General features: G+C 56.7%; 5 protein-coding genes across 5 annotated transcripts; 3 read left to right on the top strand and 2 right to left on the bottom strand.

Annotated features, from left to right (window-relative positions):
• Positions 1 to 2,710: 2,710 nt before the first annotated feature.
• Positions 2,711 to 3,779, bottom strand: CH63R_07187 (uncharacterized protein; the record flags this gene model as incomplete). The annotated part of the gene is made up of 2 exons (XM_018302162.1): positions 2,711 to 3,121; positions 3,747 to 3,779. The coding sequence occupies 2 exons, from the start codon at positions 3,777 to 3,779 to the stop codon at positions 2,711 to 2,713; spliced, it is 444 nt and encodes a 147-aa protein (XP_018156940.1).
• A 746-nt stretch (positions 3,780 to 4,525) lies between these two features.
• On the top strand, positions 4,526 to 5,546 carry CH63R_07186 (Superoxide dismutase [Cu-Zn]; the record flags this gene model as incomplete). The annotated part of the gene is made up of 4 exons (XM_018302161.1): positions 4,526 to 4,538; positions 4,952 to 5,131; positions 5,217 to 5,465; positions 5,524 to 5,546. The coding sequence occupies 4 exons, from the start codon at positions 4,526 to 4,528 to the stop codon at positions 5,544 to 5,546; spliced, it is 465 nt and encodes a 154-aa protein (XP_018156939.1).
• Positions 5,547 to 6,751: 1,205 nt separating this feature from the next.
• On the top strand, positions 6,752 to 9,415 carry CH63R_07185 (Tudor domain-containing protein; the record flags this gene model as incomplete). The annotated part of the gene is made up of 1 exon (XM_018302160.1): positions 6,752 to 9,415. One exon carries the CDS (start codon positions 6,752 to 6,754, stop codon positions 9,413 to 9,415), a length of 2,664 nt encoding a protein of 887 aa, XP_018156938.1.
• A 2,662-nt stretch (positions 9,416 to 12,077) lies between these two features.
• CH63R_07184 (Transaldolase) lies at positions 12,078 to 13,360 on the top strand (the record flags this gene model as incomplete). The annotated part of the gene is made up of 4 exons (XM_018302159.1): positions 12,078 to 12,147; positions 12,337 to 12,620; positions 12,679 to 13,062; positions 13,124 to 13,360. 4 exons carry the CDS (start codon positions 12,078 to 12,080, stop codon positions 13,358 to 13,360), a joined length of 975 nt encoding a protein of 324 aa, XP_018156937.1.
• Positions 13,361 to 14,023: 663 nt separating this feature from the next.
• Positions 14,024 to 15,517, bottom strand: CH63R_07183 (Calcineurin-like phosphoesterase; the record flags this gene model as incomplete). Its single annotated transcript, XM_018302158.1, has 1 exon — positions 14,024 to 15,517. The coding sequence occupies one exon, from the start codon at positions 15,515 to 15,517 to the stop codon at positions 14,024 to 14,026; it is 1,494 nt and encodes a 497-aa protein (XP_018156936.1).
• Between the last annotated feature and the right edge of the window lie 1,984 nt (positions 15,518 to 17,501).

The raw sequence follows: 17,501 nt of genomic DNA, 5'->3' as shown, positions 1-17,501 counted from the left end.
TTCGTGGTCGACGGGTTGTTGGGGGTAGTGCGCCAGACAGGGGGACGTCGTAGGGTTGGGGATGGCGCCTCGATGTGAAGTTGAAGTTGACGTTAGCCGGTCGTCCGTCCGGGGTGTCGCGGGGTGCGCCTCGTAGGTAGTGGTGGTGGTTGTGTGCCGTGTGTTGTGCTGGGGTGCGGCGCAGGCGGGCGTAATAGGACTGACGTCTTTGGGCAGTCAGTCCTCTGAGCAGTGATGTGCGGCCAGGACGAGTTGGAGAAGGCTGTTGGGCAGATCAATGGGCCCTAGGACTGACACACTAGGCAACCGGTGTCGCGCGGCAAACAGGGAGCTGATCACCCAGGACAGTTGTCAGACGAGAAGAGGGTGGTGCGACCTTGGAAGGCAGGCCCGTGTAGAACCGTGGGTGCTGTCGATATCCGCAGTGCCCTCTGCTTTGAAGCGAGTGACAAAAAAGTGAGAGTGAGAGGCAGCAATGGCACTGTGGGCAAGTCGGGGAGAGCGAAAACCAAGCCACAAGACCGGGGCTGGAGAGTCGTCACAGAGTCGCAATGTCAGAGTCGGGGTTGGCTTGGGGCTGTTCGGTGCCGCGCAGGGCAGACTTGGGCGACTTGCGAGTACACGCAAAAATAGAAGTAGTAGTGTATGTAGGGGAACGAGGTCCGAGGTTTTTGTCTCTTCAAGGATGGTGCCAGACAGAAAGCCAGTTTGGGGGCCTTTGCTTGGTTTGTGTCTCTGACGCCGAGTAAGTAGAGTGCCTTGTTCCCTCTCGCAGGCCAGGAAACTCGAGTCACACACAATGGTCGCGTCCGTAATATGTGATTGCGCTGTCACACTGCCCCAATGGCTGATCCCGTCGGAAAGTTGGAGGGAGGTGGGGAGTGGGCGAACGAGAGGAGGCAATCGTTTCGCAGGCCAGACGATGGACGCGAGAAACGGTCTCGTGTCGATTGAGACGTGATGTAAGAAAAGATAGAGTGAGGGAGAGGGAAAGGAGGAGAGATACCACACCTCACCCTCCTCTTTTTCCTTTCTTCTTCTTCTCTTCTTCCGTCGGTAAAAGCCAGGTAGGTCAGGTACCGCGAAGCTGTGGGTGTGGCAGTTGGTGGTGGATGGCGCTGTGAGCGAAATATGAGGCACCAACAGGGGGTTGAACAGCAAAGGAAACTGGTCCAGCGAGCAGTTAGCAGTTAGGCCGGGTACCCCCGTAGTATCGCCCGTCTCTCGTCTCGTTTCTCGTCTTTCGTTGCGGAGGTCGCTGGACTGGTCACCAGTCCCAGGCGGGAAGAAGAGATTGAATCTGGGCCGAACAAGTCTTGGCTTGGCCGGACCAGAATGGACTGGGATGGGGAGAAATGGGGAAGACGAGATGAGCGCCTGCATTTTGCCCTGAGACCATGTACCAACAGCGCAGGTGATGTGTGGAAAAGTACATGTGTCACTTTTGTCTGGGGCCTCTGGGCAGGCTTGCTGGGCGGCTGACTTTTGATTGATACGTGCAATTAAGGTGCGAGTACGTACTGCCTTGGGGGGGCTGGCCCTGTTCATCGTCCTCGACAATATTCCGAGGAGGGAAGGAGCAACGTGCTCGGGCAGTTGTCCCACAGGCTTCATTCAGGTAACCTAAGAAGGGAATGAGGGACGGAGAAGTGAAATAAAGGCGAGAATTTAAAACCAGCCCAGGCACAATCCCATAGATGCCTGCCTGGGTACATGCTGCACACCACGGGTACATCGTAAATACAGTAGCGTATCCGTACATACTACATACTACATACTCCAACCGACAACATAATCTGGGTACTTAGGCACCCGTGACTTGGGTATTGGGTCGTCTGATGTCTAGTATCAAATGCAAACCTTACAGCAAGCATCGGACAGATACAGGTACCCGAGAGTGGTTCATTCCGGTTCCAGTATGAACACGCTGCAGCAAGCAAAGTCAACCCCGGACAGGCTCAGAAACGTTTGATTTTACTCAACCTACCTATCTGTACGGATACTGTGAGTGTAGCCGACACCTAGCCGAGATCTGCAATCCAATCACGGAACCCCATAAAGATTGCAATCTGTTTTCTTTCTCCAAGTCCATTGCTCGGTGGTTCTCTTTGGGCCTCGTATTCCGTCCGACCAACTGTAACTGTATCCGTAAGCTTGCGCTGCTGTATTCGTGCACTTGTCACGACGCCAGCGGTTGGAACGACCCTGGACGCACGGAAATCCCAGCAATTCGGGGTCCCTGCTAGGTGGAGTGCGTGCGACGTGCTAGCGAACCCCATCCTCGTATATCCTCCCACCTCGCGGCCCGAGGAGCTGCTGCTGCACTGCAATGAGATTCCTGTCACATCACTCAGGGGGGCCAGCTTCATCATCCGTCGGTTTGAAGACAAAAAAGCAATAAGCGCGCAATGCCCGGTTCATCCGCATCGCCCTGTGTCGCGTATTTTGTGTCCTTTACCCATTCTAGAGTCTCGTGTTTCGACGAGAGAACAGCAGTTCGGATACATACTACGTCGCGACAGGCCGCGACTCCTGGCATACTATCATCGGTCAATACCCCGGCGACCCCCCCGAAACCGAGGTTTGTCTTGGAACTTCTGCAAGCATGGAGCAGGGAGATTGCCATCGTTTTTTCATTACCACGTGTCCCGCCGGTATCGATCTCGACCCGCGGGTTGCGGAGACTCGGCTGTTTTTGTCGCTGTCTTACCTATTGCAATTGGGACACCAGCGTCTGCGCCCATTGCTCATTTGGAAAGTTATCCCATTGTTTTCTGGTCAATCCCGTCTTCTTCTCACAGGCAATGGTACCGCGAGCTGCAATGAGAAAACCTGCAACGTCGGACCTCGATGCCGCTGTATTTAAGGCCATCGGCTCCTTCTGTAGGGCTGACTGCATCTGGGGGCCCGAGGCTGAGGGCACCACGCCGTGGAATTGGTTTCCGTCCTTGTCAGCATTCCGGGGCGGCCAAATTCCAGACGTGACTGGTCGGCCGTGTCGTCCTCGTTCAGGAGGCCTGTCGGAGCCGTCGGGACTCTTTGTACCTTGAGTCTGACCCAGCTGCTCGCCCGTTGTTGCCCCTGGAGGTTCTTGTTCGAGAGACGAACCAGCCAGCTTACACTAATTTGCAGAAAGTACATAGTATGGTACTTGCTGACAACCATCGTTGTCATGGTCCGTGAGCCTTTGCATCATCAACCAGCTCCCTCCGGATATCTGAGTAACTACAGTACGGGAAGACGCTGTATTCAGTGGGCCAGTTGTTCTCTAACGGACATTTCAACGATTGTTCGTGATGATTCGGTCACGCCTATCCATAGTTTCAATGACGATGCATCTTATCTATACCAACATCTTCTGGACAGAATGGGATATTGAGGCAGCCCCGCCACTTCTTCAGATGGCCAGAGCTTCTCGCTAGCGCTGATAATGTGTACGATGTGTAGTGGCTTCTAGTGGCTAGTACTACCATGTATTGCTAGATATGGCTGAAGCTCTCGATGGTGGGCAACTCTCGCCGATCCAACCCGGGTCGCTAGGTTGCTCGCCGTATCATTAGCTAGCAGTGAATGCCCTCGTGCATTTCATCCCGCAAAGACGGGCCAGAGAAATGGGGAGGCCTGCTGTACCCTGTTTATCTCTGCTTGTCCATGCCACTCCCGGCAGTTTTGGATCATGTGCCGCAGTCGCAGTCGACTCGGCCGACTCTGCGGCAAGGACAGCAGCGCCCGCGAAGCGAACAAACCGGTCGGTCCAAGCCACAACCGGCGGGAGCCATCGTGAGAGAGGGGAGGGAGGGAGGGAGGGGTGGGGTCGTCTTGGCCGACCATCGGCTCTGCCGGTGCCAATGTGCCATGAAGGTTGATTGCATCCTGAGCGCCCTGCCCTTCTAACGCGGACTTCAAGTAGTACTGCTACAGGCCCACGCCGCTGATGTCGCGTTGCGTCGGCCATTTGTAAGCATTTCGAGTGCCATGAGGACAACCAGCCAACCGGCTTCGCGCGAAGCTCAACCCGAGCCCACTCCCTTCAAGATGACGGCGATGAGATGATGCTCGAGCGGGGCAGAAGCTTTTCCCCCACCATCCATGCGCGAGCTGGCGTGCTGCTGTCCAGTCACTGCAGTCAGTACCTGAGCCGGCACGGAGAAAGAGGAGGGGGAGCTGCGGACTTGGGACAGACCAGTGAGCGAGGAAAAGCCGCTGGGCGAGTAGGAGAGCGAGGCGAGGCGAGCTTCTGGGACTCGGAATTCCGAATTGTGCCCATTCTTCCGCCACTGGCTTTGTGCAAGCTTGTGCCTTTGTGTGTGTGTGTGGTGTTCAGTGTGTCCTCTCTCTTCTCCCTCCTGCTCCTGGACTGGTCCCTCCCGGGTCCCTAAAGACTCCATAACGTGCTTTCTCCTTCTTCCCCTCTTTGCACCTTGAACCTTCGCCGTTCTTCTCTCCCCAACAACTGTCGATTGAACATCAACTTCGCGCTCCAACAAACCAAACCAACCAAAAAACAAAACAAAACTCATTCAAAATGGTCAAGGCTGGTAAGTACGACTCCTTTATATACCGGGATCCCAGCTCCGTCGCCCCTAGTGCAGAGCCGCAGCGCTGGGGATGGAGGGGTGACGCAGTCCAACCATCCAATTTGCGCTGGATTGAGCGGGTTTTCGTTCGAGGCGGGAGAGAGAAAACACCCTGATGGCTCTGCGACGTGCCCACGGCTAGGAACAGCCTCCCGCTGGCCAATCTTCAAGCTCGGTCGACTCCATTCTCCATGTCCCTTGCGTCGCTGCCCTCGATCCGTTTGGCTCAGCTCCAGATGGTTCCCGTCGTTCCCGTCGTGGGGAAACCGGGGGAAGATGTGTACTGCCATTCGATGAGGGGGGACGGGGCTTGGAGGATGAAAGGGACCTGGCGAGGAACGAAGTGGTAAACAGTTACTAACTCTGTGTGCCAGTCGCTGTCGTCCGTGGTGACTCTAAGGTCACCGGCTCCGTCGTCTTCGAGCAGGAGTCCGAGTCCGCTCCCACCAAGATCACCTGGGACATCACTGGTAACGACGCCAACGCCAAGCGTGGCATGCACATCCACACCTTTGGTGACAACACCAACGGCTGCACCTCTGCCGGTCCTCACTGTGAGTTCTCCCCTAGAGACCTTTCCAAACCTTGTCGCGGGGTAGGAGAGTAGAGAGCAGCTTTGCTGACCAAGGCTCGCTGCAGTCAACCCCCACAACAAGGGCCATGGCGCTCCCGAGGACGAGGACCGCCACGTTGGTGACCTCGGCAACATCGAGACCGATGCCCAGGGCAACTCCAAGGGCACCGTTACCGACAAGCACGTCAAGCTGATCGGTCCCGAGAGCGTCATCGGCCGCACCGTCGTCGTCCACGGCGGCACCGATGACCTCGGCAAGGGCCAGAACGAGGAGTCCAAGAAGACTGGCAACGCCGGTCCCCGCCCCGCCTGCGGTGAGTACCCAAGCTTTGCGATACCAAAAAAGGCAAGAATGCTAACGTGTAATTGCAGGTGTCATTGGCATCTCCAACTAAGTTTTGGATGTCGACTTCGCTGTTCCCTGAGGCTGTGTTGTCGAGTTGGACATTCCGGGAGCTGTCACGACGTAGCAACTACGCTGCATCGTTGTCTGAGGACCTGATAGCAAACTTGGTCTAAATACCCGTCCCAGGTTCAGCATAACGAATAAAAAAATAACCGTAATTCCTCCTATGAATTCTGTGATATCAAGCCTTTTGTCTTCAGAGCGAAGGTTGCTGGCGATGGTGGTGGGGGAGGAGATGACGTGAACACCACCTCAGTTGGCATCAACAGAGCATTTGCTTGCCAGCAATTCCCAGCTAGAGATGATGCTTTCATGCTGTGTTATATACAACTGGGAGCGGATGAGCCAGGTACACCCCAAACGGTCGAGTTGAAATTCTGCGCGCCGAAGAAACAGTGAGCTGGTCTATCGATATCCCTCCATTGAACATTGCCTCGGCCGTCATAATGCATTGTTGTCCTCCAAGTGTCCTATAGCAACCAAGTCCAAAGGTGCAACGCCTTACATAAGGTAGCTGCAACCCCGCTCTCGCTTACCCGCCCGCCGCCTGCAACTGGCCAGCAGCGAGCTGCTACCCCTGTCTGCAGCCTCCGTGTGGTCCCTGAACCTCCTTTCCCCACACTTGCTCGCTCGAGAACGGGCGAAATTGAGGCAAGCTGTCAAAAAGGGCGGTACGGTACGAGTGTCGAACGTTCGTCGTACAATCGCCCTTCTTGCTGTTACTCCTTCCTCCTAACTCTCCCTTCCCACCCGATTCTTATCACCACATTCTCCCTCTCCCACTCTCCCACACATCTCCCCCCCATCGTATTGTAAGTCAATTGTTTTCTTTGATTACAGTTGTTGTCAAGGGGTCGATCGGCTTTCTATCTATATGCCCCAGGTGCTAGCTGATGCTACCCGCGGCTTGGGAAGCTGCACCTATCCATGCTGCTTGCAGACAAGCTCATCGAATCATGATGCCTTTGTCTTTGCTGCTGTATTGACAGCACGGGTCACTATTTACTCAGCAGCTAGATGTGGTATTTCAAGTCGAAATCGTTTGAACATTTTGCTTCCAAGCGTTTGGAGGCTGTTGCTGCAGACTAGACACCTGTCACCCAACGGGCACTACAAACAAGTTGACGTGGACGCCGCGCTAATTAATACAGTTTACCTCATACCAGACACCCAGTCGCTCATTGATCCTCCAACATGTCGAAGCCCTTCTTCGCCAAGGTCAAGAGCGTGCTGAGCGGCGACACCCTCATCTTGACCGCTCCCAACAACCCGAAAGCCGAAAAGACCTTCTCCCTCGCATATGTTGGCGCCCCCCGGCTGAACAAGGAGGGCGACGAGCCCTTTGCTTTCCAGTCGAGAGAATATCTCAGAGAACTCGTTGTTGGCAAGCAAATTCAATGCACAGTAGCTTACACCGTACCTTCCGGCCGTGAGTTCGGCACTGCTCTGCTCTCCAAGGACGGCCCCTCTCTACCCGACGAAGCTGTCAAGGCCGGATGGCTCAAGGTCAGGGAAGATGCCGGCCGAAAGGAGGACGACGAGACCATTCTGCAGCGTCTTGACAACCTGCGCAACTTGGAGACCGAGGCCAAGAACGCCGGCAAGGGTCTGTGGTCCGACAAGGGCGGCCACATTGAGGTCCAGAATGACCTCGGCGGCCCCCAGTTCATGAACGAGTGGAAGGGCAAGACCGTGGATGGAATTGTTGAGCGGGTCCTCAGTGGCGATCGCCTGCTCGTGCGACTTCTGCTTTCGGATAAGAAGCACGTGCAGGTCATGACGCTTCTTGCCGGAATTCGCACCCCGACCACCGAGCGAACGATACAGTCCACCGGTCAGACCCAGCCTGCCGAAGAGTTCGGAAACGAGGCCAAGTCATTCGTCGAGGAGAGACTGTTGCAGCGCCGCATAAAGGTTGACATCGTTGGCGCCAGCGCTCAGGGGCAGCTGGTCGCGGCCATCATCCACCCCAATGGCAACAAGAACATCGCCGAGTTCCTCCTGTCCGAGGGTCTGGCGAGATGCAACGACTTCCACTCCACCATGCTCGGCGAGAAGATGGCTAGCCTTCGTGCTGCTGAGAAGACGGCCCAGAGCAAGAAGCTGCGCCTGCACCAGCACCACGTTGCCAAGGCCGATGCCTCAGCTTCCGACATGGTTGTTGCCAAGGTCATTGGCGCGGACACCATCATCGTCCGCAACAAGGCCGGTACCAACGAGAAGAGAATCAACTTCAGCAGTGTCCGTGGTCCCCGCACCAACGAGCCGTCCGAAGCCCCTTACAAGGACGAGGCGAAGGAGTTCCTGCGTAAGAAGATCATTGGAAAACACGTCCGCATCAGCATCGACGGCTCCAAGCCCGCTGCCGACAATTTTGAAGCTCGTGAGGTCGCTACGGTGACTGAGAAGGGCAAGAACATTGGTCTGCTTCTGGTCGAGGAAGGCTACGCTTCCGTGATCCGTCACCGCAAGGACGACACTGATCGCTCGCCCAACTACGATGAGCTGCTCGCTGCCCAGGAGAAGGCCAAGGAGGACAAGAAGGGTATCTGGTCTGGCAAGGCCCCCAAGATCAAGCAGTTCGTCGACGTTTCCGAGTCTCAACAAAAGGCCAAGATCCAGCTTGGCACCCTGTCAAGACAAAAGAAGGTGCCCGCTGTTGTCGACTTTGTCAAGTCCGGATCGCGTTTCACGCTTTTGATTCCTCGCGAGGGCGTCAAGCTCACCCTGGTTTTGGGCGGTATTCGCGCTCCTCGTGCCCCCGGTCCCCGCGGCGAGAAGGGTGAGGAGTTTGGCCAGGAGGCCATCGATCTCGCCAACCGCCGCTGCAACCAACGCGATGTCGAGGTTGACATTTACGACATTGACAAGGTTGGTGGATTCATCGGTGACTTGTACATCAACCGTGAGAACTTCGCCAAGCTGCTTGTCGAGGAGGGTCTTGCCTCGGTCCATGCATACTCGGCCGAGAAGTCCGGCAACGCTACTGAGCTGTTTGCCGCCGAGAGGAAGGCCAAGGAGGGCCGCAAGGGTCTGTGGCACAGCTGGGACCCGTCACAAGAGGAGGACGATGAGTCTGCGCCCGTTGAGAGTGCGACCAACGACACACCAGAGGCTTACGAGAACAAGCCCAAGGACTACCGGGACGTCGTCATCACCAACATCGATGGCAACGGCAAGATCAAGATCCAGGAAATCGGCAAGGGCACTGCTGCGTTGACAACGCTCATGAACGATTTCAAGAAGTTCCACCTGGACTCAAAGAACAGCAAACCTGTTGGTGACGCGCCCAAGGCCGGTGACTACGTCGCCGCGCAATTCTCGGCCGACGGGCAGTGGTACAGAGGTCGCATCCGCTCCAACGACCGCGCGGCCAAGGTAGCCGAGGTCGTCTACATCGACTACGGCAACTCGGAGAAGCAGCCCTGGTCCAAGCTGAGGCCCCTGGACCAGCCTCAGTTCACAACACAGAAGCTGAAGGCGCAGGCCATCGATGCCTCGTTGTCGTTCCTGCAGCTGCCCACGGCGCCGGAATACTTCTCGGAGTCGATTGGCTTCATCGCCGAGCTGACGGAGGGCAAGGAGCTGGTGGCCAGCTTCGACCATGTCGATAACAAGGAGGGTGTCAGCTACATTACGCTGTTCGACTACAACGCGAGCGACAAGAAGCCGGGCCCGAACGACTCGATCAACAAAGAGATTGTTGCCAATGGCCAGGCCATGGTTCCTAAGAAGCTCAAGGCCTGGGAACGCAGCAGCCAGCACGCTGCTTACCTGAAGCACCTGAAGGAGGTCGAGGCCAAGGCCAAGGAGGAGAGACTCGGCATGTGGGAGTACGGCGACATCACCGAGGATTGAGAGGGGCAAAGAAAGGAGCGTGAATGAAGAAGGGGAAATGTCTTTTGAAGGCGGATCAGGAAAAGTCACTACATAATTCACAGTAGCCTTGTATGAATTGATAGGCACCACGAGGCCTCTACCATTTTTAATTGTAGTCACAGTCGCAGTTACAATTGCGTTCGATGGAAATGAGTGTCTAGCGGGTTTCCTCGGAGGTGTTGCCGCGAGATGGATTTCCGACGGGGACGAGAGCTTTGAGGTTCCCGATTGGCCGTCGGGGGTTTACGTAATTGGGGGGGACTTGATATCATGGATTAGTAGGAAAAAATGAGATGGTCGGTCAGTCGGTTTAATGTGTCCCAAGTCGCAAAAAGGAGAAGGAAAAAGGACGCGGGCGATGGCGGAAGGGATGTGGTATCGCGTCTCCGGAACCCGGAAGCGCTGGGGTTGGTGCCGGCTCTGGCGAGGGAAAGAAGCGATGGCGTGGGAGGTGATGGAAGGTCAGAGAAGCAAGAGAAACCAACCGGGGGAGAGAACGGAGTTTCCTGATTCGAGTGGGGTGTAGGTTTAGGTGTAGGTCGAGCCTGCGACTTCGGGGTCTTGACTTGGCGGATTTGGGCCAGAAGGGTTGCGAAAGCTCGCCGGGCATTGGCGCGGAACGGCGGGGAATTTTGTCCTCACGATAACGGGCTCGCTCCCCTTTTATCTCATTCGCAGAGGCATAGGAAGTCTCGCCCAATGGATGACTGTAAGGTCGCATGCCAACCGAGGGGTGATTGAAGCGGCGGGCGGAACGGACGGATAAATGCCAGGGAGAGAATGAGTAAGAGAAAGAGAGAGGTTTTCGAGCCAATGACGAGCGGCGGCGAGCACGTGGTGAAGGACGAGAAGCACGATGGATGATGTCTTTCTCCTTGGGCTAATTGGGGGCAATGGGGGGAGAGGATGAGCTGAGTCACGAATTCTGCAGTGCTACATTCTCGTCTTAGTCGATTCTGGATGACTGAGCATTCAAGAGGTAGGTGAACAAGCTGGAGGTGTGAGACTAATCGGGCGGCATGGCCTCGTCTCGAGGAGGGTAGTGACGAGTAGAGTGATTTGGACCGAAAAACATGGCTCATATTTCCGAGCTGCGAAGTGTTAACGGACGACACTACAAACACTGCAGCACCGTTGTGCGTGCCCGGGACGGACGGTCGGGCGGACGGACGGGTACCTACGGCGATGGTGACGGCGTCGTCGGCGGCGACGGCAATGACCTGGGAGTGACTAAGCACGACCGTGTCGACATCGCCTATCGCCGAAGCCGCCAGGGGGACAGAGATCGATGCTGCTTGAGTCGGGCCTTTCTCAGCTCACGGGCCAGCGATATTTCTCGCTTCTTTTACGCTTCGAGGCTCGAGCCGCATTTGCCTTGGTTATTCCCTTTTCCCTCCTTACCCCGTCATCCGAGCGATTCAAGCGATTTCGAGAATCCAAGCAAAAGTCAAACCGCGATTCGCGACGGTCCCAGGGGCTCCGTTCTGTTGTTCTTTTTTATGGGGGTGTTACGTCGATGTTGGCCCGTGAGCAGCCTCGCAGGCGGCAGAAAGGCACCCGCAACAGAGCGATTTTTCAGGGGGGTTGAGGGAGGGATGGAAACCCAGCCTTGGGACCGAGACAGGGTCCTGCGACACACGGGCGGATCTCTGTATCAAACTTCTTGAGGCCAAGTGTTGCAACAATACCGTGCTTGTCAGCGACATTTTTTTTCTGTCTATGTTGCCCTCCTTTCTCAAACAGGCTACCATCAGCAAGGCGGTAGGTCGGCGTGTCCCACGGGTGTCCACGGAATACTGGGGGTATGACGCTGATTCTGGGTCGTTGGAGGGGCGAGAGGTTGACGGTGGGGAGGGGAGTCCTTACCTCGCTCCCATTACGGATCCCCGCCTTAGGTACAGCCTACAGGACCCAAGTTTGTTACCTAGGTAGGTTACTCACGGTACTCGCGACCGTCGACGTAATAATACCCCGCCAAACGGTGGGCAACGGCGTGACGGTGGATGTCGTCAGGTCTCGTTGCTGCTGCTGCTGAACGCTGAACGCTGAACGCTGAACGCTGAACGCTGAACGCTGAATACACTGGAAGGCTGGATGGATGGTCTGACATTCACATGAATGCAAAGAGCAGCATCACGAGATGAACCAACAACCTGCCAAAACAAGGAGGCTCTTCAGGAAGACGACAAGTGATCAGCGCTCTAGGGGGAAATTGTTAGATTCTGGCAAGTCGAATGGGAGGCGGCCATGGCCCTTGAGGGCAGGCTTCGACCGTGGTCCCAGAATCCTGGACGGCTATTTCGCAAGTAACCATCACAACCTTGTAGATACCGTCGTTATTTCTCCCATGGCGGCGGCTCCTTATTTTACTCATGTACTACCTACTCCTACACGGGCAGCAGCAACCGCCCCCCAGTGTGGGTCTAAAAAGTGTCAGTGAGGTGAGGGACAAATGTTACCCCTCGTCCCAGGCCGGGTGCAGCCAGCGCGCGCTTCTTCCTCAACAAAGATCCAAACTACTTCTACAACCTCACGTCCTCTTTTTTCTTCTTCCCATCTTCCACATCTTCCATCTCTCTCTCCTTCAAGCTCTTCTTGATACCACACAACAACCGCCACAATTCATCCATCATCATCCACAATGTCTACCTCCCTCGACCAGCTCAAGGCCACCGGCACCGTCGTTGTCAGCGACTCCGGTGACTTCGCCTGTTAGTCCACCCCGCCTCTCTTACCCTTCCCAAAATCTCTCACCCCATTGCTGTCTGTCGTCACTTGATGGAGTTGTTTCGCCATCGCCACCACAGATCAATCTATCATAGGCTGTTCAACAATTGATTCAATCACATCGTGTTGCAACAGAGCACCGGAGAATAAAAGCTAACCTTGCAACCTTGCAGCCATCGCCAAGTACAAGCCCCAGGATGCTACCACCAACCCCTCCCTCATCCTCGCCGCCTCCAAGAAGCCCGAGTACGCCAAGCTGATTGACGAGGCCGTCGCCTACGCCAAGAAGAAGGGCGGCTCCGTCGATGACCAGGTCGACGCTGCCCTCGACTCTCTCCTCGTCGAGTTCGGCAAGGAGATTCTCAAGGTCGTCCCCGGCAAGGTTTCCACCGAGGTTGACGCCCGCTTCTCCTTCGACACCAAGGCCTCCGTCGACAAGGCCCTGCACATCATTGAGGTACGTCCGTCCCACCTAAAGCTTTACTTGCTCGCTGAGATACTGACAAACCCTCCAGCTTTACAAGGAGCAGGGTATCTCCAAGGACCGTGTCCTGATCAAGATCGCCTCCACCTGGGAGGGTATCAAGGCCGCTGAGATCCTCCAGCGCGACCACGGCATCAACACCAACCTGACCCTCATGTTCTCCATCACCCAGGCCATCGCCGCCGCCGAGGCCGGTGCCTACCTTATCTCCCCCTTCGTCGGCCGCATCCTCGACTGGTACAAGGCCGCCCACAAGAAGGAGTACACCAAGGAGGAGGACCCCGGTGTCAAGTCCGTCGGTACCATCTTCAACTACTACAAGAAGTTCGGCTACAACACCATCGTCATGGGTGCCTCTTTCCGCAACATTGGCGAGATCACTGAGCTTGCCGGCTGCGACTACCTCACCATCTCCGTATGTTTCCCCCATTTTGCACGTCCGCCTCTATTCAGGGTACGACACTAACATTTCTCAGCCCAACTTGCTTGAGGAGCTCCTCAACTCCGACGCTCCCGTCCCCAAGAAGCTTGACGCTGCCGCCGCCGCCAGCCTCAACCTCGAGAAGAAGTCGTACATCAACGATGAGCCCCTCTTCCGCTTCGACTTCAACGAGGAGCAGATGGCCGTCGAGAAGCTTCGCGAGGGTATCTCCAAGTTCGCCGCCGATGCCGTTACCCTCAAGGACATTATCAAGGCCAAGGTCCAGGCATAAATCGCTGCTCGCAATGGGAATAGGGAATAAGTGCCTGATGCGCTTGTGTGGAGGATATATCATGATGTGAGAATGACTTAATGAGATGGAACAACAAAAAAAACCTTTAACAGCCATTATATACATACAGCACTTTCATAAGTGAAACGAGGCGGCGTGTGATGAGAACTCCTTTTTTTTTGGAGGGAGGCAAAAAAGTACCAAAGATAGACTACTTTGGTAGCAACAATCCATGCAATTAGTCTCCCAAAAGCATTGACATCTTTCTAATTATACGTATTCAATTAACAAACGTCAAGGACATTATTATACTTTGCTGTGTTGATAAGTACAGGTTCTCTCCTTCCGGTTCGTGTTGACTGGGGTTTGTTGGTACAATGATGTGACCAAATCGTCGCACGACTGTTGGCGGGAGGTTGAAGTATGTGTGTGTGTGTGTGTGTGTGTGTGTGTGTGTGTGTATCTCCGCATCACAGAGACGACGGGCACTTCGTCGGCCCATCCTGTAACCTTTGCCGGCTTCCGCTCGCCATGTTTTGATTCTTCCGAAAAGCCGAACACGAGTAGCTATTTCTCCATGTTACCCTTGGACTTTTTCAATATGCTCTTCTTTCTTTCCGCTTCAGGTGCTTCTACAATTTTGAATAGGCGGCAGCGTGCTCGCTATGACTGAGCCTCCTCGTCCGCCGTCGTCTCCTTCTTCTTCTTCTCGCTCTTCTTGTGCTTCTTCCTCCCCTTGGCCCCGTCCTTGTCGCACTTGACGCTCTTGACGGCGTGCGTGACGCCCTCGGCCGTGGCCTCGATGACGAGCGCGCTGAGCTCGCCGCCGTTGACGCAGCCCGAGTCGAGGCCGAAGGTGTACTTGTCGATGCTGAGGCCCCTCTTGGAGTCGTGGCCGTAGGCGACGGCGGTGCGGGGCTCGGCCTCGGGCAGGCCCCGCTGGAGGGCGTTCCAGGCGCGGGGCCAGGAGCTCGCGCCGTCGTGGCGGTCGGTGGGGATGGCGAGGCCGCGGTCGCCGGGCTTGCGGCGGCGCTCGTGCTCGCGCTCGACCATGGTCTCGGTGACGTCGGGGGCGGCGGTGTGGATCTTGCGGTAGTCCTCGAGAACGCGGCGGGCCTCTTGGCGGCGGAGCTCCTCGCGCGGGTAGACGAGGCCGCGCATGTTCATGACGGCCCACGGGTCCTGCTGGCGCAAGGGGAGGCCGGGGACGAGGCCGGCGTGGACGACGACGAGGTTGCCGAGGCCCTCGACGGAGCCGACGTCCAGGATCACGGGGAGGGTGGAGAGCCAGTCGCGGTGCTTGCGCGAGAGGGCGCGGGCGGTGGCGCGCTCGCGGGAGTCGCCGTGGGGGAAGATGGTGGGCTCGAGGTCGTCCTGCTCGGGCTCTTCGGGCTCCTCGGGGGCCTCGGGGGCGGTGGCGGCGGCTTTGTCGTCGGCAGACTCAGGTTCGGGTGTCGGGTCTTCTTTCTTCGGGTCTTCCTTCTCGGGATCCTCTGTCTTGTGATCTTCTGGCTTCGGGTCTTCCGTCTTGGGTTCTTCCGTCTTGGGCTCTTCCGTCTTGGGTTCTTCCGTCTTGTGCTCCTCTGCCTCGGCTCCCTCCTCCCTCTTGGTGACGGGATTCCCGTGGGCGTCCTCATCGGCGACGTGCGTCGTCTGCATGCTGCGGTGGGCCAGCAGCACGCGGTCCTCGTGGTTTCCCCGGACGGCGGAGGCGCCGAGACGCATGGCGAGGTCGATGACGCCCCTCGAGTCGGGGCCCTTGTTGATCATGTCGCCGGCGAGCACGAGGTGGTCGCCGCGCGAGGTGTCGAAGCGCAGCTCCTCGAGCAACTTGTCGAGCGAGGCGCGCATGCCGTGGACGTCGCCGACGATGACGAGGCGGTGGCCCGGGTTCGCGCGCGAGGGCAGGTGTTGCTCGGGCAAGGTGGCGATCTGGACCGATAGGTCGGTGAAAGCCGGCCTGGCGGCGGAGCCGTAGGACATGGGTGCGTCGGCAGGGGAGCGCTTCGGGGCCTCCTGGGTCGTGGGACGGCGGCGAAGGGCGAACTCGAGGGAGGAGGCCATGCGGGTGGCGGCGAGGAAGATCGTGGTAAGGATGAAGAGAGAGGCGAAGCAGACGACGGCGCGGCGCGGGCGGGCCGGCGCTGGGAATGCCATTGTGACGGCTGGTTCGTGTATGTGTATGTGTGGGTGTAGGTGTTGTGTGTGTGTAGTTGGCGTGCGGTTGTCCCTTGAGGGCGCCAGCTTGTTTGTTCGTCCTCCTCTCCTCGATGCAATGGCCAGGGAGGATCGTTCGAGTGGATGGTCGTCGACTCGAAAGCGAAGCTTCGTTGCTAATGCAGCTACCGAGTCGGCTGTCGAAGACTTGGAGGTGGGCCTCGTCGGGCCACTTTCGTGATCGAGCTTCGTCAGAGATAAGAGACGTCCCGATAGCAGTGAGCTCAAGGTTGATCGGTAACCTTTCGTTTCGGAGATGGGGAGGGTTTCGCGCGGGTATCTTCCGGTTGTCTAGCTCGAAAGTTAAGGCGGGACGGGACGGGACGGGGCGAGATGGAGGCGTCGGTTGGCGTGTGGTCTGGTCGGCAACTTTGAGAGGGAAAAGAGGTTTCCCTGGGTTGCGAAAAGTGTATATGGGCTGATTGTATGAGAAGGGGGGGGGGGGACACTCTTTTTCCCTTATCGCAATCTGTTAAAGGGGGTGGATGTCGTCGTGAAGGGATGGGTCCGAGGCCATTGGAGGATTGCAGGGGGTACGAACGCCTTTTGTCTATCTCCAGAGTTGGGACGTACGTTCGTATTCACAGAAGGAAGAGACAGAAAAGGGAAGAGGGGGAAAGGAAGAAACACGAACGACGTGCCTCAACGGAAAGAGATAAAGACAGGCTGACGAGGTAGACGGAAAGCAGAACGAAAATACCAAGACCTCCCGGGGGCGGCGGGGAGAACGGATCGGGATGGGGACGGATTCGGTGAGACTGGACTGAGAGGATGCTGTGCTCACTCTTTCTTGCCAAGAAACGGAATCCAACCCACCCGCACGCAATAACACCCCCAGAGGACAGTGAGAAAGGAGGCTGACTCCAGAAGTGATTCGGAGTTAGGAGGAAAAACAGGACCCGAAGGCACACAGGGAAGGGGTAAAAACATGCCAAAAGAGGGGCGCTGTTTGCCCGCCAAGTCGAGTATTCCGGCGCAATTTGGTGGTGGGCTGGGAAAGTCGGCACGCGACGTGGCACCCGACCCCTGCAACATCCCGCTGGGCGGCTTTCGCATGCAAAACCTCCATCACGGAGCACTGTCCACTCGCCCTGTCAGCGGCGTCCGCGCGGGAGGCTTCCTCGCTAGGATGCTGCCGCCTGCAGCGCCATGAGAGGAAGGATTCACTGGACTGCCGATACGTACCTCCATTGGTACACCTGCCACTGGTTGGCTCCGCTAGCACTCACTGGTATGGGGAGGAGGATTGGGATGTGGGCGGGGCGGAATGGCGCGGCGGCGGGTGATGGCCGCGCGAGAGTGATGGCAGGCGGACGAAGTCGCACTCCTCCTCTCACCAACGATGATCAGGGCTGAGTCTGTAGTGCAGTGCCCATTTGGCGCGTTTCCACATCCCAATCGACTGAGGCACAGCAAAAACCCTTGGTCAGAATCTTTCCCATCACTGCTCTCATCGTCTCACACTACTCCTCTCGTAGTACCGCTCCCGCCCGTGCGTCGTTTCGCTTCTCCCAAGACCAAGACCTTGGGTGGTGTTCTGCCAAGCGACGTCATTGCGGCACAGCATTTCAGCACGTTCTTTTTACGGGCTGTATGTAATGCAGTGGCAGATGCCCCAATCCCCTGTTTGGCGCGTGTATTTGCAGGTCTCGGCACCCCCTCTCTTTCTACACTCTAGAGATTGGGTGTTCCGACTTACCCAGACGGCCTCCAACAAGAGGGTGGAAGAGGAGGAAGAGAAAAAAGAAAGTTCCGGGCATGATCAAGACTGGGGCTGACAACGGTTGCTGGCTCACCTTTTCGTGTCCCGGAGCTAACAATACATGACTGGAAACCGACATAGGCACAACCGATGTGACAAAACTGCCTGTGTTGGGGATTCGTCAACGACTACTCAGTAAGAAAAGAGAAAGGAAACTGGCAT

Source organism: Colletotrichum higginsianum, chromosome 5 (assembly GCF_001672515.1).
Source record: "Colletotrichum higginsianum IMI 349063 chromosome 5, whole genome shotgun sequence".
Classification (NCBI taxonomy): domain Eukaryota; kingdom Fungi; phylum Ascomycota; class Sordariomycetes; order Glomerellales; family Glomerellaceae; genus Colletotrichum; species Colletotrichum higginsianum.
This window is presented reverse-complemented; position numbering and strand designations above follow the sequence as displayed.